Source organism: Dendronephthya gigantea, unplaced genomic scaffold (assembly GCF_004324835.1).
Source record: "Dendronephthya gigantea isolate DGI-Jeju-01 unplaced genomic scaffold, DenGig_1.0 000036F, whole genome shotgun sequence".
NCBI lineage: Eukaryota > Metazoa > Cnidaria > Anthozoa > Malacalcyonacea > Nephtheidae > Dendronephthya > Dendronephthya gigantea.
Window position 1 is genome coordinate 905,317 of NW_021163046.1, and position 25,094 is coordinate 930,410.

Here is a 25,094-nt window from a genome sequence, read left to right on the forward strand (position 1 = left end):
GTTTCTGCACTAGAATAATCTATTATACGCATACATCAGTGATACTAGTTATATATGGTTGGTTTACACAAGAGTATATAGTGGAAAACAAAATACTTTAGTATTCTACAATGGTGCATCGTGAACAAATATCTATCTACTGTCATTATTAATAACTTGGAAGCCTAAATAGTTTCGTCTCCACTGCCTACAGCCATTTCAACTAAGGCTTTGTAAATCACGTCTAAAGTATTCCTAGGTCAATGTTTCTTTTAACAAAATAGTCACAAACTCAGAAAGGTTTACACCTCTGGGAAGATAAGGTCAACGGGCCTTAGATTTAAGATTACGCATTTTATGCGGGGATATCTTTTAAAATAGATAAAACTGTTTAAATTATAGAAGATTGCTAACCTCGACATTTTCGGCTGTGAGTGGTGACACCTTAATTGAAATAGCTGTAGAATCAACTGCATATGACGTCATCTGCCAAGCAACGAATCAATCTTTACTAAAATACTACAACAACACTTGCAAACAATGGGACCCGAAATCAAAACAGTTTTGCCTTCTTTTTGTGATCAATCTGCTTCCATTTCGGCAATTCGTAGAACTCGTTTCGCGTCATCCGGAACACTTCACGGAATTCGTCGTCACTCAGATGTTTCTAAAAATGCGAAAATAGGAATCAATTTCAAGTTTGCAATCCATCGAAAACAGTAAAATTCAGCGTAATTAATATTGAAGCGAAAAATACCTCCAAGTTTGACTTGTCAACGCCTCTTGGTGAGCGATAATTGTCAACTTTGAGCTCTCTGTATTGGTAAATCTGTGACAAAAGTTTGCAAAAGCAAGTTAATCTAGAATGGACACACCACCTAACTCATTCATGAACAATTCGATAACACCAAGTATTTCGCTTCAAGCGAGATCGAAAAATAGACCTACACGCGTAAAAATCATCATGTTGATGCAAGTTGTTAAAAACAGGAGTGACACAATGTTGTGCTGCACTCTGTGAACAGTATTGTTAACAATGTTGTTGAGGCTTGTTGAATCATCAATGTTGTTGCAACTTGTTACAACAACATTGCATCAACATTGATGATTCAACAAGCTTCAACAACATTGTTAACAATACTGTTCACAGGGTGCAGCACAACATTGTTCACTCCTGATGTGACAACCTGATCAATTTTTGGCCGTGTATATATAACACAACTGGAACGACAACTAGTGATAAATTTTCATGGCCATATTCCCATCAAGTTACTTTATAATATAACATTTATAGTACGCGCGTGCTGATTGGTCGAGAAGCGTGTTTTTATAACTGTATTGAAACACGGGAATTTTCCCGCCGAACTTGACAAGCGAAGCGATGTAATGAGAATTTGTAATTGAATCGAATCATAATATTTGTACAAAATCTTTTTATTGAGTTATATTATAAAAGAAATAGAAAACATTTTTTCCTGTGTTTCTATACAGTTATAGAAACACTTGTGGGAGTTTGGGAGAACTCGAAATAACGTGGAAAAACTCGCCCTACGGGCTCGTTTTCCCACTGATTATTTCTCGTTCTCCCAAACTCCCACGCGTGTTTCTATAACTGTATAGAAACACGGAAAATGTTTTCTATTTCTTAAATGTAGAAGTCAGTGGCTAAGAAGAGTAAAAATCTTGGGGGGACGCGGCGGGTTCGCGAAGGAAAATTCCACCTTAAAAACCACGTGTGCTCCCTCTTGACCACTGGTCTCTATATAGTAGCTAAATGCACGACCATGAGAACTAGCGCAAGGCAAAAGTTAAAAGGCAGATTTTACAAACCTTGGCTTCTGCTGGTGGAGATTTCGCAGATGAAGACGAGGTTCTGGTCGTTGTTCTACCAATTGAACTGTCATCTGTGCTCTTACCAATCTTTAACTGGACGCTTGTTTTGTACTTTTGATCCCCACCCTAGCGCCATTATACGGAGAAAAAGAAGTCAGTCCACGACCTAATTAAGACCGCTAAACAAATGGTTTAAATTACGATAGTCCTACCGGGGATGACACTGTTGTTGTCTGAGTCGTTTCTTCGTAATCATCTGTAAAAATGAGGAAAGATGAACATTTTATTGACAGCATTAGCTAAGTACTAAACATAGACGAATGAGGTGAGCGTAAGTAGCAACTTATAAGTCAGGAGGTTGAAAGTGAAAGACTGAATAAAAGATTGCAAAGCAGTAAGTACTAGACCAGTCAGGCTAGTATTAGTAGCAATAGTCAGCACTCGGTCAGACTAGCAGTACTGCAATGATCAACTGACACCGAGGAAGGTTGAAAGTGAATAAAACATTGCAAATCAGTAACTATCTACACTTGGACACTCTGTCAGACTATTGCAGTCCTAGAAAAAAAGAATAAACACTTACTGTAACTAGACTCGTGATAAGAATAAGGTCTTGGTCGAGACGGACCATTCTGAAATTTGAAATTGAAAAGAATAACACAAACTATAATACTATCTAATATGCAAAAGTTGTACCGAGTAACTCCGAATGAATCAGTCCCATCGACCTACCCTCATTTGGACTTCAGGTGCGTCACCATTTATAGACCCAGACCCACTCCTAGGCAACGAGCCATAGCGTGCTTTCCAGTCCTTCGCGCGGCTATCAGTTCTGGTTGGCGGAGCTGGAGGACCTAGGAATGAGTCCATAGAAACTTTCAATCATTACTAATGTTTTCATCTTGGAAAAATCATACATCTCGGTACGGGCATGGATACGCAAATGAGTGAACTTGTCTTGGTTGGTTGAGAAATATTTTGGTGTCAGGAAAATATTGTCTTTAAAAATTTGCAAATTTCTGGCAATGAAAATTACTGCATTCTTCTAACGTTAGATTTCACTGGATGCCTCGTTAATTTTCAGGATATTGTTTTGCGTTCTCCTGTCAGGAAGAACACGATCGTTTGCAGAAGCGTGTTTGGTAATCCAAAGTTCATAAAATGTAGCACAAACCTTTGGGTAATTCATCTGGTCTTGGCGGAGGGGGTAAATCGTCAAAATCTGGTGATGGCATACGACCTAAACAACGACAAATCTTATCAGTAAAGGTAATAACGTTGTGCGATAAAATCACATTTGTTTGCAACTGAGAAGTTTTTTGCTAAAAACTCAGCTGAATTTCGACAGAATAGTGTAATCCAGTCGCTTTTCAAAGACACTTCTGACTTTCGCCGTATGACTCGTGTCTTAAACAGAATAGCTTCGGCTTACAAAAACCCATTCATCGGGATTTCCTGTGAAAAGACACCGTTGTGCCGGAAGAGAGTCGGAAGACTTTTCAAGTAGAGCATTGAGAGACTGTTTTCACAGACGAATCACGAACCCACAGCGAGATGCGAAGCAACAAGCGGAGAGATAAAGACGCTTGCCTTTGCAAATGCGAAAGAGAAATCCCGAAGACAGTGATGAAAAATCGTTAGTAGGAAAAAAAAAGATGTTTCCAAGATAATAATCACCATAATATATCCTAGATACACACGCAAACAGAACCTGCCGTATTCGAGTATACGTTTTTCCCTAAAAGACTCCTGGAAAGTTTCTTTGCACAACAGAAATAACACAAGTTCGATACATTACCATAGACATGAACGATGAATGCGGTTACACAGACTTTCTTTCTCGCCATTACTCAAAACAAACCACCAAAGTATATCATGTCAGTCATGTGTACAGAGCGACGACATCGCAGCCTGTCAACGCAGTCTTGGTATGCAGAGAGTATCTCGAAACGTAATCCTTGTACAAACACTTTTAATACAACATCAACAGCGTTAAGAACACCACAAGCGTACCCCCACGCGCTGAGGATTCTTTATCGTAAGACCGAATGAAAACAAAGGATTCTATACGCTTCGTAACGATGTAAATTTTCGGACTTTCTACACATTTTTTAAATGACCAGATATTCAATGCCTACGTGAGACATCGTTGGAATGTAGTGGTATTGTGTCTTTGTAATAATATCAGAATTCAAGCTATTGTCATCTTAAAAACATGTTACATTGCTAATGTTAGACCAAGGAGCACGGGATATCACAATTGTTGAAAAGGTAGATGATATGGGTGAGATATTAATACATATGTTTGGGACATATTTTAAAACTCACCGATATTTGCATCGCCTTGCTGACCATAGTTGCCTTGATGGTAAAAATCTCTCTGCAATTAAATTAGAAGTTTCACAGAAATTGTACACAACAATCCAGTTTATAGACCAGTTCAGTTCAGCACATCTTATCTCAGTCCAGTTATACTCAGCTTAGTTTAGTTCGGTTCAGGTCAGTTCAGCTCACTTCAGTTCAATTCAGCCTACTTCAACTTAGTATGAACTTAGCTTACTGCAGTTCAGTTAACTTGAGCTCAGATTCAGTCATGTCATTTCACGTTAGTTCTGTTCTACTCGGTTCAACCGATGTAAGTATTAAACTTCAGTTAAATCTACTCGTAAAAAACAAGTGATTAATATGTACTAACCTTTCTATCAGCATCGCGTCGTTCGGCATCGCGCCGTTCGGCTTCGCGTCGTTCCGCATCGCGTCGTTCCGCATCGCGTCGTTCCGCATCCCTTCGTTGTGATTCTCTATACTCAATCTCTCTTCTCTCGCGGTCTCGTCTTTCGATCTCTCTTTGTTCCATCTCTCGTCTCTCAGCTTCGCGGCGCTCGTTCTCAATCTCCCTTTCTCTCTTCTCTCGTTCCCTCTGCTCTGCCTCGCGATGCTCTGCTTCCAAACGTTCCGCCTCGCGGAGTTCCGCATCCCTGCGCTCGGCCTCCCTGCGTTCCGCATCTCGGCGTTCAGCATCGCGGCGTTCCGCCTCCCTCATTTCTGCTTCTCGTCTTTCAGCTTCCCGTCGTTCGGCATCCCGTCTATCCGCATCCCGACGCTCTGCTTCTCTTCTATCCAGCTCTTGTCTTTCCGCTTCCCGCTGCTCATCCTCCCGTCTTCTTGTTTCTTCTTCCATCTCCCTGCGCTCCGCATCCCGCTGTTCCAACTCTTGGCGTTCCTTCTCCGCCCTTTCCATTTCCCGCACCATCTCGCTGCATTCCGGATGCCAGATCTCGGAACCTAATGACAAAATCACGTGCAACAAATGGTAAGATCACGTGCAACAAATTGTAAAATCACGTGCAACAAATGACAAAAACACGTGCAACAAATGGTAAAATCACGTGCCACAGGCATAACACTTCATCGCCACTTGTCACAAGATTGTTCTTCCATTTCCTCCGTATTTATTAACTGCAAACAAACCTTGTAGATACATCTCCTCCCCTTCGCCAAACATTTGGCCACACTTTGCACAACGAGAGCATTGTGGGTGATAATGCTTATCCCCCGCCTTGATAAAAAACAGATAATTATGTTTGATCCCTTACCTAAGCTCTTCACTCCCTCTCCCCAAAGCCCTCCCCCACACGCGTTCCCCTCTCCACTTGTTGACATGGCCTTAACTTAGAGAACCCTCCTAAATTCAGTAGTTCGGTAGATCAAAAAGATTGAATTGATAAGAAATTATTATATTACATAATTACCTGTAACACTTTACCAGTGATGTAACCTTGGCAGCCAGCGCAGGTGACCCCAAATTCGGTCTGATAATCTTTCTCACAAAATGCATACCCGTCCCTTCCGAAACAAACAGAAGCATTTCAGTTTAAAACTCAAAAAACTATTCGGTTTCGGACAAATATGGGCATATCAATCCAGTTGCATTAGAGCTCAATGCGCTCAACATGTTACCCTGTATGTCACTTACTTTCCCATGTATTCCCCATGAAGAACGATCCCGCATTTCTGACAGGTGAAGCAATTCGGGTGCCAGTGTTGGTCCAACGCCATCAAAGCCTGACCATGTTCGATATCCTTGTGGCACCCGGCACATTCTGTCGAAAATATTGTCACTGTCTTAATCAGGGAAATTGCACAAGCAACGTGCAGATTATGCAAGATTGCGCGAAATATGCAAATCAACTTAGAATCGGTCTTGTAGACATGTTATAGTGGGATTTTGAGGGACTAGATTGCAACAGAATGTATCCGAGAACAATTGTGCTACAAAGAACAAGATATTTTCAATCAATATTTGAGGCGATAAGTTTACGGTGATCTTTTCATCCTATTTCAAAATCTTTGTTAAACCCTAAATGACCTATTTTTGACAATGACCTTCAGGTCAAAATCGAAACATATCGTCTAGATTTTAAAGTTCAAATCTTGGCCTTGGGTTAACATGATGTTACCCTTTGGGGTATTGTCTTTTTCACTCCTTTTATTGTTTATCTTATGGTTTTTGGATGGATTTTTTCTTCTAGGCAAACGTTCATGACTTCATCGTTTCTTGTTTTGATTATTTTTTTGCCAAGTAAAAGACAAATACGAGGTGAACCTACTGTGCATCGGCTGTCGTGACGACGGATCGGTCCCATAATCACAGTCTTCACAAACGTAGTCTCGGCCATCGAAGATGACAGTTTCACCCGGTGGGAAGAATTTCCTACAGGAGAAAAATACCTCATCATGGGGGTGCAGGGAAATACACATGGTAGAAGTAAAAAAACTGACTTCTACCATACCAAAGAACCCTGTATTGCTTTATTAACAACAATGACAGTTTATTCGGAGTTGTTTCTCCACCCCCCCCCCCCAACGTTTAGTAAAAAGGCATGTATTCAAATTATATGAAGTTCAGAATCAAATGCCGTACAACAACTGCCTGCCTTGTTATACTGTTATACTGTACTTTTCAAATACAGACACAGGCACAGAGTTCACATGGATTAAATTTAGCTGTTTGCTGTAAATGTTGGGAATTCAAAACTAACTTGCAGTGTGCACAGGAAAAACAATCCAAATGAAAGGTGTTTCCTAAGGCACTGATGACTTCCCCTTCGAGAAATTCATGACATTTGAAGCATTGTTCACCAAAATGGTCGAGGTAGTCTTTGGCACAATAATATGCCCCATCCTTGTTGTAAAATGCATCTTCTCCCAACTCATTCCCACATTCTGCAACAAAATTAAGGATAAAGTTGTTGGTGCCAAGGCTAAAAACATCAACTGGCAGACCCAATTATATTTGAGTTAAATTGCCAGGCAATATTGAGCAAATAAATCATTGCATTGGGTATATATGAACTGATTATTGACCGAGTGTGAGGTCTGTACTGTGAAATATGTATGCATGCAAAAAACCTCGGTCTGGTATTTCACAGTACAGATTGAACAAGGGATGTAAATAATCTGTTTATTATATGGCTGAATTTGCATGAGACATCCGGGATACTGATCCAGATAAGGAATATACAGACCACTGTCTGGATATGGGTTTTTACGGACCGCTCGTTAACGAATTAGAATAGAGGATCTTGAAAAGCCATATAATAAATATATATATTACACAAATACACACTGCTAAAGATTGACATCAGTAATATAAGTAAATTTCCCTACAAGTACACCACGTAAGTATTTAAAGCTTTCAGTCTTTTAACACAGGCCTTCATCAGTGCAATTACTTGTGTTTATTTAAAATTTGATTGTCCAACTTCCAAATAAGCCTCAGTCTATGATTGACGCTATAGCAAATGACATGTGATTTTAAGAGCAAGTGGGTGAAATATTTTTGCTCATTATTTTGTATTCAAATTTCACAATATTTACACGACCAGATTACAACATATGAACTCTTTGATCATGAGATGCAAACCTTGTTATAAAAATCCAACAATCAATTAATCACGACTTCAGCTATAAGTCAGCTAAACTACAGAAACAACAACGGGGCATGTTGGAACAGAACCTAGAGGAGTCCAATATTGATTATTTTCTCACAATAATAAATCTACCTATTATTTGAAAATTTGTCTGAATTAAGACATGCAAATATGTTTACAATAGCTACACAAGCAGACTTAGATAATACCACTCCTTTCCTCTAACAAAATAGCGATAAAAACGTTTGTTAGATATTTCAAATCATATCATGTATGAGCAGTTCAGTATTTTCTGCTAGTGTTTTTAAGAGGTTATAAACATGGTATATTTTCATAGTAAATATTTTCACATTTTTACATGCAAAACAGACAGCACTAGTTGGCTTAGAAACAGGTTAAAGATCTGTTTGTCTGCACATTAAGACTAACCAGCTGTCCACACAGGCTTGTCTGGGATTTCAAATTTAAATAATATTGAAATTTATTAGCATGTTAGTAGAACGCCCATATATGGAAGCGTTCGAATTCAAAAAAATTCTAATGAGCAATTCGAATGTCCTTCGGCCAATCAAAAGGCGCATCGCGAATTCCCAAGAGACAAATTGCTTTTTAATATTCTTTATTTTAAACGATTTGTTTGTAAAACTCTATACTAACAATGATGGGAACACATAATTTTGAACTTGCAGAGCATATCTTTCGACACTTTTTATCCACCTTTTAGCAAAATATTTAAACAATGTAACCTTGTTATTGTTGTACCGTTTTGCGCTTGAGTGAACACTGAACAAATTGAAACAAGTGCAATGTTACTAGGTTCCGTCCACTTCAAAACGTCTCTAAAACAACAGTTTAAAAACATCCCAAAACGCCTTTCAATTGTATATTACATATATTCGAGCTATGACACATACTGCTGTAAGATGTTCAATACAATTATAGATTTCTAATCAAGGCAGACTCGTTTTAAATCAAATCATAATTTAATAATGCCGAAAGCCTGAATACTTAGTTGTTGTCTTACAAAAATAGACTTTATTCATTGTCCCGAGGACGAGTTTTATTTTAGCATTCGATATAAGGGTTTTCGGTGGAGTACTGAAGCAGACTTTTAGCAAATTTAGCACACTGAATTGTCGTGCGGTTGGCTTTTAAACAAGCGATATTTTATAACCGCAAATGATACTAGACTACATTAAGTTTAGAGTCAGTCTTACTTTGACAAGTAAAGCAATAATGATGGAAATACGTATCGCCAACGCTCAGAACCTGTCCGCTACACTTTCTGTGACACTTTCCACAAGTTATCCGTTCGGTTCCTGCAGAGAAAAGCGAAGAAATTGTTTAAAAATAGCCGAGGTTTAGCGTCCGTTGGGGGAAACATACACAATGTAAACACAACAATTAGAGCCCCACAAAATAACGCTTCTTGCAGGTAGATTTTCGTAAAAGCATTATAAAAGCCTTTGAAATAAATGTACGATGCTTACCCATGCTTGTATCGACAAAATACGGTGCAATCTTAGTAAATCAAGCAGTAAAACAAGAGTAAACCGAAAGTATTTGAAAACACTCGAAATAAATTCCTCAATGATTAAACATTGCCGAAGCAGCTAGTGCCAGATCTCCCTGTCAACAAACGCGGATGATATGCAAATTTTGCGCAATGCAGTCATAGATTTGAGTGATAAATGTCGCATGTGATTGGTCAACGAGAGCGATTTCTAACCTTAAAAAAGGAAATCACAGACTGGAGTAAAGTCACATGAAAACGCGAGACTTTGCTATTTTCATCAACTCTTGATCCGAGCAAATTTTGAAGAGAAATTTTAATGAAAATTTGAACCACAAACGAGATCAATTGGGAGATGATGAGAGTTTTACTTTTAATTTAATTCATCTATTTAAATGAAATTTAAAATAAATTATATCATAGTCATTAACGACTGTATTCAAAGCTCTTATTTGGTGGATTATTGTTCAATTATTGTACATATTCTTAATCACAACTTTTGTAAAAAAACACGAAAAAATGGCGCAGAAAACTGAGAAAAGATCGCTCTTTCAGCAATAATTCCAAGGTCAAGCTATTCTTCTCATGACCAATGAGCATGAAGCCGACAGTAGGATCAATCCTATTCTTGTTCAAAACTACTTCTGCGAAAACGCAGAACGCTTTTATGCGTTGTTACAACATTCCGGTGTAAAAGTGAAAAAACTTTCTGTGTTTTTGCTGTAGTCGACGGGAAATCTCTCGCCAATTGCTTTCGCTCCCAAGATGGCGGCACCAATACTGCTTTGAACTTTGGGGCGAAGTAAGACTAATGACTTGTATGGTGGTGGGCGTCTATCGTGACCTCTCTTAAGACCTTCCACAAAACCTACCAAACAAAAATATACTCCACAGTGATTCGACGATTTGGCTTTTTAATATCGCAAAATCAATCATCAAAAACGACAAAATATTTGGTTAAATAAGCCAATAATTTACTGGTAAAAGTTATATGATATGAACGGATACGGTATGGCAATATTGCGTTCACCTGCTTCCAATATTTCCCAACTTTTAAAAACGGAACCAACACACATGACTTTTAAACCATCCTCGGATTTTGCCAATTGCTTCAAGAAGTAATTGAAAAAGATAAATACTTATAACTTTCTCTGCCTAGACTCCGAGACTGTGCACAAAACTTTTTATATCTGTGTGCAGATGCACAGTCTTTGAGATCAATAGGGATTTTCAGCATAACTGGCTTTATATTCTGCGAACTGGGAAGTGAAAAGTCGGCTTATAATTTTACATACCTCGTCAACTTTCGTCTCCAGGGCATTCACGTGATGCCCCAGACGTACACCGGCTTCTTTAAATAGATATCTACACAAAGGGTCGCCCTTTTCAATCGCCCCTGGTATTAAAGAAATACAAGATTCATTGGATCATAATCGCTTGCAGGATTGAAAATAATGGGCCTGCAATTGCAGGTGGAATGTATTATCAATGGCATCAACTACAACAGTTCAAGAAGGTAGGTTCGGGCCAAACCTTTTGCGAGAGTCGTTGTAAAATGAGCTACTTTCCCTTTGTCGAAATTTCTATACAAAGGCTCCAAAATATCAAATGGTTTTTCTAACTATAAAAGTAAAAATAAACCAAAATTTACTATGCCAGCTCAATTCACAATTGTTATTGAACATTCAAATATTTCCCATACATTAAAATAGTTGTACATCTCGTCTTTAACAAATTGAACGTCGTGAGGTGATTGGACCATTCCGTCTGCATCATCATAAACAGTTTTCATAGCCATATGACTTATCCAATAACCTAGTCATCAAGAATTATAAAAAGATCAGAGATGCAGTAAAATTTACACTTTAATGATCAGCTAGATTAAATCTAGTATTCACTGGTTCACCTAACCCAAAAAGACCCTTATCAACTCACCTGATCCCTCATCGCCCAGCATGTGTCCCCATCCACCACAGCCATGGACATCACCATTTGGATTGACTAACTGGCAGTTTGAGCCTGTTCCTGATATTAAGACTATGCCACCTAGTGAAGTCATATTTTTATGAGAGGTGTTTGTATTAATGAGGTGTTTATTAGAGAGACCTGCCTGTATTAGAGAGGTGGCTACATTAGAGAGGTGTCTGTATTAGAGAGGTGTCTGTATTAGAGAGGTGTCTGTATTAGAGAGATGTCTGAATTAGAGAGGTGCCTGTATTAGAGAGGTGTCTGTATTAGAGAGGTGTCTGTATTAGAGGGGTGCCTTTATTAGAGAGGTGTCTGCATTAGAGAGGTGTCTGTGTTAGAGAGGTGTCTATATTAAAGAGGTGTCTGTATTAGAGAGGTGTCTGTATTAGAGAGGGGCATGTATTAGAGAGGTGTCTGTATTAGAGAGGTGTCTGTATTAGAGAGATGTCTGTATTAGAGAGGTGTCTGTATTAGAGAGATGTCTGTATTAGAGAGGTGTCTGTATTAGAGAGGTGTCTGTATTAGAGAGGTGTCTGTATTAGAGAGGTGTCTATATTAGAGAGGTGTCCGTATTAGAGGGTGTCCGTATTAAAGAGATGATATAACAGACAAGTGACGGTATAAGAGAGATGATTATAGAAATGTACTGGGCACTTGTATTATATTATTCGCACCTGATGCTGATGCAGTTGCTATTGACCCAAATGTATCTGTGCAAGTGTGGTAACTTTTACTGCAGTCAGGATATTTACTATTCATTGTATCCGACATTTGTTTTTTAAAATCAGGGTGTTCACCACCACTCAGGCTTAGTCCCTGTACAAGATATGGAGGAAAAAAGCTATTAATATTGCTTTGGGGACTAAACATTGTTTGATAAACAAGCAGTATTAAAATCTCATCATGAGTCATGACTAATAAGTTAGCAAGCTGTCAATGCCACTGGCTAAAGGTGATTCTCCATTACCATCCACTTCACCCACGCAAGTGAAGCTGCCTTTGAAAATCTGCCCATGCGACCGTGACGGGCCTGAAAAAAAAAACGTGCTTCGCCCGCGTGGGCGGAGTGGAGGTAATGGAGAATCGCCGTAACACATTAACTTGCAATGCATTCAGATGTGCACATTGTACTTCGATATGTTATTCTGCTAAAACGAGATGATTCTACAGGAAGAGCATGTACCTCCAGTGAATTTAAGATCAGAGCACTTAGCTAAGACAAATGATATAATAATCTATAACAATGTAAGGATCAACTCATATCATACCAGTGAAGTCAATGGCGTATTAACAGGAATGCCCGCCATCTCCTTGGCCTTGACAACCAAATCATTCACTCTCTTCGCACATTCGTCAATGCCAATCAACTATACAGAACAATTAAAAGTAAATTGCAGTAATCTGAAGCAACCAACATTAAGTTTATGTTGATACAAGAGCAGGTTTTAAGCAATGGATGCCTCTGCATCCACAGATACCTTTCACCAAGCAATAATGTGGCCTGTGAAATGTTTAAGGTATACATTGTATTTGTATCACAGGAAATTGCATGTCTGCAATCACCATTTCATTTGTGTGGTAGGATGATAGCATGGTATCTGCTACAATCATGTATATAAACTATTTAGCGTATACTAATACCTCCACTTACCCAATGATTTGTACCTAAACCTTCACTGCTGCCAATGACTTCCCCATCAGTATTGAGCAGAACCATATTGGAACATGAGCCACCACTAAGGATTGAGAAAGCTGATTGTAAAATTGGGGAGTTCTGGGCTGACTTTTGAGGATAAAATCATCTGCCATAAGATAGAACTACAGAGAATGCAATGTGCATTATCTAGGAAAGATCATGTGAGATAGGTGCTATGTATGAGTCAAAATTACACTTGATATGGTCATATGGGTGTTTAAATATACAATACCAGGTAGTATTAGCATAAATGTAACAAATTATAAATAAAGAGAACGACAAACCCTTCAATTCCTCCAAAATACTTCACATCGCCACTTGCCATGATGTTTCAAGACAGAAGATGTAAAATATCCACAAACTATAAAATCACGAAGTTATTTTGAACGCCTTTCCAGGATCTCGTGACTTTTGATCTCATAATAAAACATATATAAACCACATTGCTCTCTCACCGGTACTTCATGTTAGCAAAAAACATGTGTCCGTGTCGTAAAGGTAACTCCAAAACCACATTGCTTCCTTTGCGGTACTTCATGTTAGCAAAAAACATGTGTCCGTGTCGTAAAGGTGTGAACTCGTTTTAAATGAAATCCGCTCCGCGCGCGAAAATCCGCACTTTTCACACGAGCCAGGGTTTTTGGTCAATGCCAGGAGGGAAGGGAGGGGTGGGGAGGCTAGGGGGTAAGGTGCAAACACACAACTAGGGGGGGGGGTCGGGCTCATATCGTATCGTGGAATGAATGCTTAGAAGTTAGAATTATCAACATCAGAATCCTCAAACAAACCTTCAGAAACTATCACGTTGACCATGCTGGTTTAAATTTTGGAAAGATTGTGAGTTATTGAGTTATCAAGAGTTTGACATTCAAAGATTGCTTTCTGCTCCGTATAACCTAGATTAAAGCATTTTTAATTAGCAGTTACTCCTTCAAAACCGTTACCTCCAAACCTGTAATTCCATTGCCTTTAAAGCTTGTTTGAAATGGTTGAAAAGATCACTATCCTGTGGATAGGTGCTATCTAGCGTTCGTACAACTAACCCCAGCAAAAAGTAAGACTGTTCATAAAGCACGCCGGATTACCATCACATGCAGGTTTTCAATGCGATCTCAATCGATATCTTCGTTTACCTTTTATTAAAGTAATTAATACATCTAGCATAACCAACCACATAAACAAATATACCACTTTATACGACGAATGCTTACATTACAATGCATTAGGGATGATCAGTTACAAAAATGGTCCAGCCATTTCTCAAAGCATCAGTTCAAAGCGAGCAAATTGTGTGCCGCTCCGTCTCAAATAAATATAATTAATAATACAAAATTACTTCTACAAACACTCTTAGTCAAAGAGTCTATGCAATGATGTCTCACTGATTCAATAGTTGATTTCAAAAATCGTTCGCAGTAAAACTCTAAGTGATATCGGGCTTGTATTTTAGCCAAATCACACTTGGAACTGTATTGAAATAGAAATGCATTCTGCAGCATATTGATTATAACCTTTTGTTATTCTTTATGAAACTAATGGAAATTTTTAGCTTATGTGTCTAGTTTTAAGAACTATAGCTTTGTCATACATTTTGACCAAAATGAAGCATATTTATTATTTCAACTGTTATTTTTAGTTGTTTTAACCAAGAAATGGTTCTTATTTGACAACTAGTCCTAGGCCTTTCCCGCCACTTCACACGACTCGGCTGCCTGCGTGTAAAGGGTGAGGTTATCTCGTATGGGGGGGGGGGGTTCACGCCAGTCATCGCATAGACTCTTTCTGTCATAATTACTTTATATAAGGCAACATAAAATAAATTCCACGATTTCTATTCCTCATTTTAACGTTTTCGAAGAGCGAGGAAGATTAAAATTTATATAGTTTTATATAGTTCATATATCAGTCAATAACGGTAAAAATAGTTTTGATATAGCAATTAATATGCGAGTTATTTCCAAGGTTTCTTGTCGAAAAAATGCCGAGATAAAACACATTACATTGCCGACAATTAATCTCTATGGTGATCTGCACAAACATTCTCAATCAAACGGCATAAAATGCCTCTTGCCTTGTTGGAAATTACCAATTAAATATGACAATAAAAAACTATTTTGAACTGACTTGAATCTCCAAAGATGTTCTTTCGCATATAGTGCATTTGTAATTAATAAAGTCATGTAATTAAAACCAAGGAATTTATAGTATTTGTTGCCTTAAAGTTGAAAAACGTATTAGGTTTAGCAAATAAAAGCTACTTTGCTTTTTTGTGTGAATCCTAGTTTACAAATCAAACCTTTGAACTATGATTTTTATATATATATATATATATATATATATATATATAATATATATATATATATTATATATATATATATATATATATATATATATATATATATATATATATAATCAGTATACCTCACCAGATGAAAAAATATCTACATTATATATATACATATATGATTTGAAATGATTTTGTACAGACTTCTTCAAAAAGCATCTTTACTCCCGCAGGGCGAGAATGAAAGCCTTCCTTTTGCCATTCTCGTGTCAAAATTTAGGAGCGAAAATATAGAACAATTCAAAATGGGTTTCGCAAATCTCTTGCCATACATCTTCAGGCTTTTAAGGTCAGGTTTAGCTTGTTAGTGGAACCGCTGCAACTTTAACGTTACGCGGGAAAGTGTCAGTTTGAAAGAGGTTGGTGTAATTCCAGATGGTCATCAGTTGTTCCCAAGTTAATCTTGGCAATGTCTGCAAGTAACATTAAGAAAACATTAGGCATATTTTTCGCAGTATATAGTTATCGCCCGGAGATCTTTTGAAATTGAAGACAAATCCGAAAGATTGTAATCTTATAATATCATCTCCTACCAGTCTAGCATGAACGATAGATTTTTCCATGATAGATGAAGCTAGATTTTGGCACAGTTATGCAATAAGTCATGATATAATCTTTCCGAATCCTTGCTATTATCCCCCGCTATTTGGATCCTAACATAATCTAGTAAGTTCTCAGTGGAAATTTAACATAATCTTGTAGAAATCCCGTTAATCGAGGCGTCTTGTTTTCATCCGGGCAAGGGCCTTGGAAAAGTTTGGCAAAAACAACTATATTATTAGGGCGAAGCCAATATAACTAGGTCTGAAAAGCATAGAGTTTGGCATTAGCTGCATGCATTAGTTTAGCATTAGCACGCTGTTTCAAAATGCAAAATCATTGCATGTCTTCGCGCACGTAAAAAACGAATTATAGTCACCTCAAAATGTGTTTTCCATACAAATATATCATTGTTCATCTGCGTGGGACGACATATTTTTCCCAAAATTGATCAATAATTTAATACTGTTTGATGGGTTGGTAATTAATTGACAGCATTTCTTCGAGAAAACATTTGCAAGAAAATATAATGATAGCTAGACCTAAATTCTTCGAAACTTGTGCCAGAATTCGTTACCTTTATTTGCATTGCGTATAGACTTTTGCGGTTAGGTTGAAATATATACTTGAAAGGAATATAGGACTGATGGATAAGTTCTACTGGCGAGGAAAATAGCCTTATTTATCATAATCGTGGGCGGAATGCCCGACTGTAATATATGCCGAAATATATATGCCGTGCATGACCGCAAAACATCACGTATATACTTAAGAACAGCTAGCTTTCTAGACCCTTCCCTTTCAAATCTTTAAACTATTCATCAATTTTCTTGAAAACAACATAGTCTAGCGTAGATCAATTAAGATTAGTCCCCATATCGAATATTCTAAACCTCATTTTTCATGAAATCGAACATGTTTTTACAAAAATCGTGTCATATACTATATGATAAGCTGTGGAGATATACTCTAATTTAAAACAGGTGAAATTCAACCGGCTATATACCGGTTTCCCCGCCCCCCGGAATATCCCTGCTAACGAAGGAACATCGATTTTGCCTGTCTTTATATGAAAATTTGTCCAGCCTGATGGATGTGTGTGTGTGTAATGATCTGTGAAGATATTATAAAATTTGGAGGCAATATGGATCAGAAATTAACGAATTTTACACATTTATTGAAATGTGTACTAAATGAGATAGACTTTTAACAGAAAAGGAAAATTAAGTGCACGTGATTTCAAACATGCAGAAACGATTTTATTAATGAAAACATCGACAACTACAATAGGCAGTGTCTTAACTTAGGCCTAAACCTATATAAAACTATGATTTTCGGCAAAGCAACTTTTATATGTAGTACAACACGATCATGCATGAAAGTTGTTGTCGAAAATAACTCGGCGTCTTGTTTTTGTGCATGGATGAAAACTTTATTGATCAGGAAATTATTGTGTTTTCATTTAGCAAAGTGATTAAACATTAGCAGTATTCTCAAGGTGCGAGTTCTGTTTTTATTTCTCGTTAACGGACAACATTAAAGTATGCAAATTAAAAGACTTTCTATTTTCGCCATTCTCAGCAATAGTGCTGAGATATTAATTATTGACAGTTTCCTTTCCTTCTCTATAGATAGACAATATCTGTCTTTTAGAAAAGGTCTAAATTATTCTCTGCACGTCGAATAAAACCAATATTGATTCAAGATCGCAACCATAAATGGGCCCTCGTTTTTATAAGCAAATGAAAAACAACTAAGAGCTCTCACTGTCTCACCGCATGTCAAAGAAATGGCGCCCACGTTCAACGTGATCTGATATTGTTTTTTTCCCTTTAAACACGGAGGCGGGAAATTAAGTACGGAACTCTTATATCACCATGCGGAAACTTACATCTTCAGCTTTCTTGCAAACAGGCAGTGTCTTGTCAAAACATCTTTTATGAATAACCAGATCACAACCTTAGAAAATAAACAGCATGGAATTAGAACGCCCACGAAAGCACTTTAACCTAACCGGACAGGACAAAATAACATAGCGTGCGAGTTGACACAAGCCATGTTGTGAAGAGCTATGGGCATGGGTTGAGCGACAAATCGCCCGATAAGGCATGCTTTTGTTCCTTAATGTAGCACACAAGTCATGCGGTTTCATACACTATCATATTAGATAAGAATACGCTGTTACTTCGAGGGGCGAAATGGCAAATCGCACACGAAAACATTTTGTATTCACTTTTTAAAATTTAAACCACTTTCATATAGCTCCAAAATTACCATTACGTCATCATTTAACGTATGTGAGATATCAAATATATTCAAAGCAGTAAAACTATAAACATCAGGGGCCAGTTATTAAGACTAGTTATAGAAGTTAACTGCATGCTTTAACTGTAGTTAAGGGCAGAATTGGCCAGTCAGGGTCGTGTATTTATGGGTTAATTAACTAAGATTTAACTATATATGCAAAATGCAGAATTTATTTGGATGCAACCCAGTGGCTATAAACTCTTCAAAAGTCTTCATGCTAGGCCTAATTGCACAACAAATCGGGGAAAACAAACACCCGTGGTGCTACAAAATTATTGGATCCACAAACATCTTGTCCATCTTTGCAGCTGTTCTAACAACTGCAGTTTACATAGTTTATTATGATCATTTTGAGGTCGTTCTCTCACCTCCCATCCGGTCCAAAGGAATATTCAAAACACGGGATTTTGACTATGAACTATTGTATATTTTTGTATACACCTTTTGTATAAGCTACATCAGTTTCAATACGATCATTTGTATTTCCTTCCGAAGACAGATTGGCAGCAGTTAAATTAGCTTTGAATCAAACGGATAAGAGGTTATCTCCTGAAGTTTTGTAAATAAATCTGGTCAGGCGTCTAGTATTGCTAATATTACAACAGTGGTGTATTGCTTGAACGAGTGTTAAATATACATTGCCTGCAGAAAAGACGAACTAACATGCTCAATATGTTGGCATTGATACAGACAACTTTAAATACAGCAATTTAGCCCAACCAAATTAGCCTTAATGGAATTTTCAAAAGGGCGGGGCCACTACTCAGGGTACTCCCCCGTTCCTATGCCCACCTAAATACTGCTAGAACTTAGTTACGCCCACAAATGTTTAGTCCAACGCCTCTGAAAATATGCAAATGCAGTGAACTTATATTTACCTTCACATTGATATCCGTTCCTGGCGAAGCCCCTACGAACGAAACGAAATAAACACGACGAATTAGCACGCAAATCTTTGACCAAGAAAATCTTGCCTGTTTAGGGAGTTCAATCGTGGTAATGCGCGTAAACGCGCGAACGAATTTATGGCGGGGATGTGTTAAAAGACAGACTTAAGTTGCAACTAACGTAATGCGTCTAATCTAGTCCCATCTTTCGTCACAAGCTATTGTCTTTGTGCTTCAAAATATAGTTCGAAACGGGTTCTGAGGCATGCTCTTGCACCACCGTTTTCGGATAACTATATCTGCTGGAGAATTCATCCTATAACTAAGAAATTGATTCAGTGAATTGTTGCCATAAACATTTATATACCGTGACGTGGAAAAGAAGGCAAATATTTGAAGTGAAAATTACTTTGTCGTTCTGGAGAATTCAGTTTCCTAAATGGGCTGGGATCGGACATATGCGGCAAAGTATAATCCCTGAGATAAAGTTAATCCCCCTAATTCTAAAGTTCTTCAGGAAATGGCGACTTACATAAATGCGTAGAGATTATTTTGCTTGCAGCCACAGACAATCGCAACATCAATGAAATTTGAAAACGGGAAATTGCAAACCCCATTTAAAGAACGCATTCAAACGTGGATAAGTAGGGAGTGTACAAAAATAATATTTATGTCAAGATAAAAGCATTAACGTTGATTTCCAAACGGAAGCGCTTAATTTTTTAACCTAAATCTCGGCCTACACGTCTGGTAATCGCACGCGCGTGAATGAAACGCAAATGATAAGGACATGCTAAAGCAGGTGGCCTGGTCATTTGGTGCTTGGGGGTTACCCTGAAATGACGCATGTTTAATAAAATCTTAGTGGGCGAAAAATTCACCTGTATATGTATGTGGGCATACGATATTTCTATGTTCATAGATGACGATTCATATGCTAGTTGGCTACCATTGTTTTTATATCCCATATCGTACGAAAAATATGCACTCCCGATCCGATATATCCTAACTATATATCTGTATATACACACATATACTTAATATATCCCCCGTTTAAATATGAAACGCCTGGCCATGGCTTGGCTGGTGTGCAACACGAAAGTTAACTCCATATAAACACAGTGCCGACAGGATTGGCCAGTACGAATCGTAATATAATATACGATTTATAAAGTATGCAAAATGTTGTCAAGTCTATATATATTTTCTTTCATATGCAAAAAGAACGTAACCGCATCTGAAGACATTTCAGAGTTCAAAGTTTCACCAGGATAAATCGAGTTTAGCTATGTATATACGTACATATTATTATTTCAAACAAAATATTGGTTTAATATTAAACTCAAATTTGTCGTTCGCTGATTATTTATATGAAAGCTTAATTTATGCAGTTATCTTCTAATATAAAGAGGGGAGAGATGCATACACACACACACTTATTTCAAATCTCTTGTAACACCCCCAGACTTAATAAATTATTAGCACTACGTGGGCCGCGTTCTCCGTTCATTGAACGAACTAAAAAAGCGACGAGGATTGACAAAAATGTGATAAATATCCAGCTGTCTTTCATGCAGATATAGGCGTTAAACACGTTCAAAACTTGAAATGGATTTTTGAGCAGACATTTTTAGTTTCTTATAACGTTTAATTGAAATGCAGTCCGTTTCTTTTATTATATAAAGGCGTAATTGGGGATTTATATACTTTGTTTACTTATCGAGTTTGATCTTATATTTAGATATAGTTTAAGTTACGTGAACGTGTTGGCTTATAGATTATGTAAAATCATTTGCTGTATATAGAAAGAGTTATTGGCGGGCTCACGGTTATTCAATATCGTATCCAACAGAAAGCCAGAATGACTATATATATCAACGTTTCGTTTGCATGTATGCGTATAAGCAACTTAAACTTTCGACTAAGTTTTACGACAATATAATGCGAGGCAGCCTTTTAAATTTAAAAATCATAAGAGAATGGTTTGAATAAAAACTCCAATATTTCGATATATAGTCTACCTTATACGTCTTCCATTATATCGTTTTTAAAATAGTATATTGGCTACAATTTTGCGAATTTTTAAGATATACCATTTCCGACTATACTATAGTATATAACCACTTCTCGCACAGTTCAAGTAGCGAAATGCTAGAATATTTGCATGAATAATATTTTTTAATAAAAGGTTAGGTACTTACAAGCGATATGTTCCGTCTAAAGCGGTAAAGATTGGGCCGACGAAAACACAACGGACAATTAGACGATATTATATAGCTATGTTTCCAACCTTTAGGCAAATCTGCATTGTACCGTTTTAGCTTTTATATATAATATGCATATATATAAATATAGCCACCTGAATAGTAATGAAATATGCTCAAAGATGTATGTGAGAAAGATTGTACAGCCGTTTCCTGTTGTAAAACATGGCTATTCTGATCTAGATAGTATTGGGCGAGTTATCTGAATGTTTGGCATAGTGCCTTCTTTAATATCGGGCACTAAATGTTGAAGACAAATTTCCCGTTTAAAAAAGCGAACGAGAGAGTTCTGAACATCCACAATGTAATATAATTAGCTATACTAGGAGCCTAGTCCATTGTATATATATAACTTCTCTGAGTTCAGGCATTTTGTTAACCTTGTTTGCCGTATATAGCTCAGGGGTCGGTTGTATCAAACCCGTTTAGCTTAAACGGTGGTTAATATAAGTTCAAAATAGAAGGCATGTCTATCGTTTTATTCAAGAAGCAAACTAAATGTTTTTAACCTTAATACAAAGATACTGTTTACAACTACATATTCAGTGCATAATATTCAAGTTGACTCATTTAAGAGAGATGTAAGAGTGTTATTTAAATTTAACTTATCCACCGTTTAAGCTAAACGGGCTTGATACAACCGGCCCCTGGTCTAATCAGGGTACACAGTTACGATTGAAGAGTTAGTTTAAAGATTGGATTAGCTATCTTTGGATTTTATTTCCGCCAATCTTACAGGGGCTTATGTCAACACGCCCTGTGGAAAAACCGCAGATAATTATCTTGAGAAAACCCACGAGATTTGATAAAACTATCATCTTCGAAATTTAGTAAATTACATTCTAAAATTTTCGAAACATTAACAAATTGGATTATTCATTCATTTAAACCCAATTTACGCACCCCCGCTTCACACTTCTCGTTAATCCGACATCTCCATTTTCCCTGCCCACATATCGCCATATTTAGCGTTTAGAGTTTTGCAGGAGGAAATTGAAAAAAAAATTGTCCCCTCAAGGACTTATGTAATTTGCCGAAGGGGAAGTTTGGATAAGTTTGGTTTCTATGTAAAAACACAGACTTTTACTATGAGGAAAACCATGTGATATAAATTTACCAAACATATTTCGCATTGCAATGTGTACGGACGTGATTTTGTCTTCGACATGGCGAAATTATGAATTCGCATAGATATAGCTTAAGTTATGTTATTTGTAGCAATCAGTTATTCAATATATTCTTCAAAAGAGGAGGTGGAGTCCTTATCTAGACTATATAAATTCCGTTAAAATTCGGCGTTGAGACATCTCTTGTTAATATATTTCTTTGCCCCTTCGATATAGAAGATATATTAAAATGATATAAACTTTAGGTGCATCGTGCTCGCCATATTTCAACGAAAAACAACAACAAAAATATTATTCGGTTTTCAACACATTTTTCGATAGAGTCATCGACTCTGCGAGCAATTGATAATTTCAGAAACAGCACATATATACTTGTAAACTTATCAAAATGCTATTTCACATCGAAATTTCTGTAGTTGAACAGTCGTGTTATAGAAAAATGGACATGCAATAAAATGATTGTATGAGAAATTTATCTTAACTATTCCGAGCAAGTACGAGTATATATATTTGTGTACAAAAGGGAAAATGCCTACAGGTATATTTAAAATTGTCAAACGTAGCTATAGCCTATACGTTAATACAGTAACCCCCTTTCAAATCAGTTATTTCTGGAGTTCGCTTCGGGAAGCTCCCTTGTAAATGTCGAAAACATCTTAGCTTGTCTTTGTGTTGAATATTAGGAAACATTTTTGACTATCCAAGCGTTGAAAACGAAGTAACGCGTTAATACTTTCAGTTCACGAATTTCATCATGGAAGCGTTTGATATTCTGGACAGGTCGAACATGCAATAACAAACCCTGGCCTGTGCGCCTGCCTCGTACGATTCAACGACAAAAATGGCCTTTTAAAGAGATCAAATAACATCAAAGAGCATAAAAGAAGACCAGCTCTGTGTGTCGTCATTCATTTCGAAATGAATCAATCTAAACCTCGGTACAAAATTTGTGAATTCGTATATGAAATTCCTGGCTAATATTACATCACCCTCGGCAGCAATCTCTGCGTGCGAGGTCAAACTTACATAATTACATAGGGCTTGTTTTCACGGTAATATTTTCATTTGATTCAAAAGTGGATAAACTCGTACTAAACGTGAAGTTTAAAGCCATTCGATGTATACACAGAGATTAAAAAGCTCATTTAATAGCTGAACATTAAGTCGGTAGCCCCCCGATATATAATTTCAAAACAAATAGAATCATATCGCATGAACTTACCAGATAAATGAATGGCACTGTGAACAGAATCTTGGTTGAATGAAGGTTTTGATTTTGAAACCATGACCGCAAATATCGAGCGATGTTCTTCGAGACGATCTGAAAGCCATTCTGCCACACAGCTGACGTTCCGAAGCGTTTAAATCAGACGCTGAGGAATTGTTATTGAAACACAAACAGTTAGCCATTTCTGGGAAACAGGTTTTGGATTATAAACGGGATGGATGTCTTTGGAAACGCTTCGATCCAGCGAAGACTTGATGTCGAGTTTCTGTCGTGCTTCGTGCAACGGTGAAAGGTTTATATACGGTGTGGATGGGCCAGTCTTTGCCAGACACATATGTACTTAAGTTGCAATGACGCACAGCAGTCCACCCACGCCTTGGCAAAAGAGCCTGTCCTATCTGTGCGTAGGAGTGAAGATGAAAGACAATATCCTATATAATTACCCTGTTGCTCAATATTTAGTTGCTTGGATGCAGGTACTTTTGAATGCAAATATATTGGCTAATGGCTGACAAATAACTACCCGCTAAGCGCAACACGCTGCCCAAAAAATGCAGGAAAAACGTTTTCCCGGGTAACGCTGTCCTGTGTTCCAGTTAAACAGCATAAAACTAAAGCTGGTTCATCTTATTTCTTATACTAAAGCTTCAATTCCCGGCTGGGGTTGATTTGCATCATGATATAAAGCATGCATAGACCCATAACACGTCTCCCGATACAGAGTAACTGCTTTGGCAAACATTAAAAACGAAACAATCGACTAAAGATTTAAAATGAATAACTTACCTACATTTTTCATGGCACGGTTGTTTATGTTTAGCTCATAACATGGAATTTGGCGTTATTATATCTAGCTTGGTTCACATATTATTATTATACAATTTTTTTTCGCCAACGTATAAAACATAAATGTATATTCTATATGTTGGTTAAAAAGACGAGTTCAATTGCAACCGGATGCGGTTAATTTTCAATATAGATTATTTGACGCCGTTTGACACAGTTTCCCCTTCAGTTTCATCTCATGCAGGAGGCATTAAGCTGGGCTAACTTGTATCTTTTATATTGGGAAATTGCTCCATATCATAACTATAAAATAGATTAGGTTTTATAATTGTATTTTTCATAAAAAGATTTCTAAAAATTCAATAAAAATTCTTAACCATGCATGTCTTTGTGCTGAATATTAGGAAGCATTTTTGACTATCCAAGCGTTGAAAACGAAGCAACGCATTAAAACTTTTAGTTCATGAATTTCATTATGGAAGCGTTTGATATTCTGGACAGGTCGAACATGCAATAACAAACCCTGGTTGAACACAGTTTCCTGCACATGCACTAGTATTTTCCATCAGTTTCGTCAGTCATGCAGGAGTCAATGAGCTGGGCTAACTTGCATATACTTTTATATTGGGAAATTGCTCCATATCATAATCATAAAATAGATTAGGTTTTATAATTGTATTATTCATAAA

At 37.3% G+C, this 25,094-nt stretch overlaps 3 protein-coding genes across 3 annotated transcripts; all 3 read right to left on the reverse strand.

The window, feature by feature from the left end:
- Positions 1 to 20: 20 nt before the first annotated feature.
- LOC114525935 (actin-binding LIM protein 1-like) lies at positions 21 to 9,346 on the reverse strand. Its single transcript, XM_028547395.1, has 16 exons — positions 9,236 to 9,346; positions 8,963 to 9,064; positions 6,855 to 7,038; positions 6,423 to 6,526; positions 5,789 to 5,915; positions 5,565 to 5,658; positions 5,284 to 5,371; positions 4,508 to 5,097; positions 4,141 to 4,192; positions 2,987 to 3,052; positions 2,545 to 2,666; positions 2,396 to 2,444; positions 2,025 to 2,068; positions 1,810 to 1,938; positions 737 to 808; positions 21 to 646 (listed from the first exon to the last, which is right to left on the reverse strand). The coding sequence occupies exons 1-16, from the start codon at positions 9,237 to 9,239 to the stop codon at positions 533 to 535; spliced, it is 1,941 nt and encodes a 646-aa protein (XP_028403196.1). The 5' UTR covers positions 9,240 to 9,346; the 3' UTR covers positions 21 to 532.
- A 335-nt stretch (positions 9,347 to 9,681) lies between these two features.
- LOC114525994 (N-acetyl-D-glucosamine kinase-like) lies at positions 9,682 to 13,354 on the reverse strand. Its single transcript, XM_028547472.1, has 10 exons — positions 13,207 to 13,354; positions 12,878 to 12,962; positions 12,495 to 12,593; positions 11,901 to 12,042; positions 11,194 to 11,304; positions 10,961 to 11,073; positions 10,792 to 10,879; positions 10,554 to 10,654; positions 10,289 to 10,367; positions 9,682 to 10,126 (listed from the first exon to the last, which is right to left on the reverse strand). The coding sequence occupies exons 1-10, from the start codon at positions 13,245 to 13,247 to the stop codon at positions 9,924 to 9,926; spliced, it is 1,062 nt and encodes a 353-aa protein (XP_028403273.1). The 5' UTR covers positions 13,248 to 13,354; the 3' UTR covers positions 9,682 to 9,923.
- A 1,984-nt stretch (positions 13,355 to 15,338) lies between these two features.
- On the reverse strand, positions 15,339 to 23,982 carry LOC114525850 (protein kinase C theta type-like). The gene is made up of 4 exons (XM_028547299.1): positions 23,614 to 23,982; positions 18,992 to 19,023; positions 17,698 to 17,765; positions 15,339 to 15,679 (listed from the first exon to the last, which is right to left on the reverse strand). Exons 1-4 carry the CDS (start codon positions 23,799 to 23,801, stop codon positions 15,563 to 15,565), a joined length of 405 nt encoding a protein of 134 aa, XP_028403100.1. The 5' UTR covers positions 23,802 to 23,982; the 3' UTR covers positions 15,339 to 15,562.
- Between the last annotated feature and the right edge of the window lie 1,112 nt (positions 23,983 to 25,094).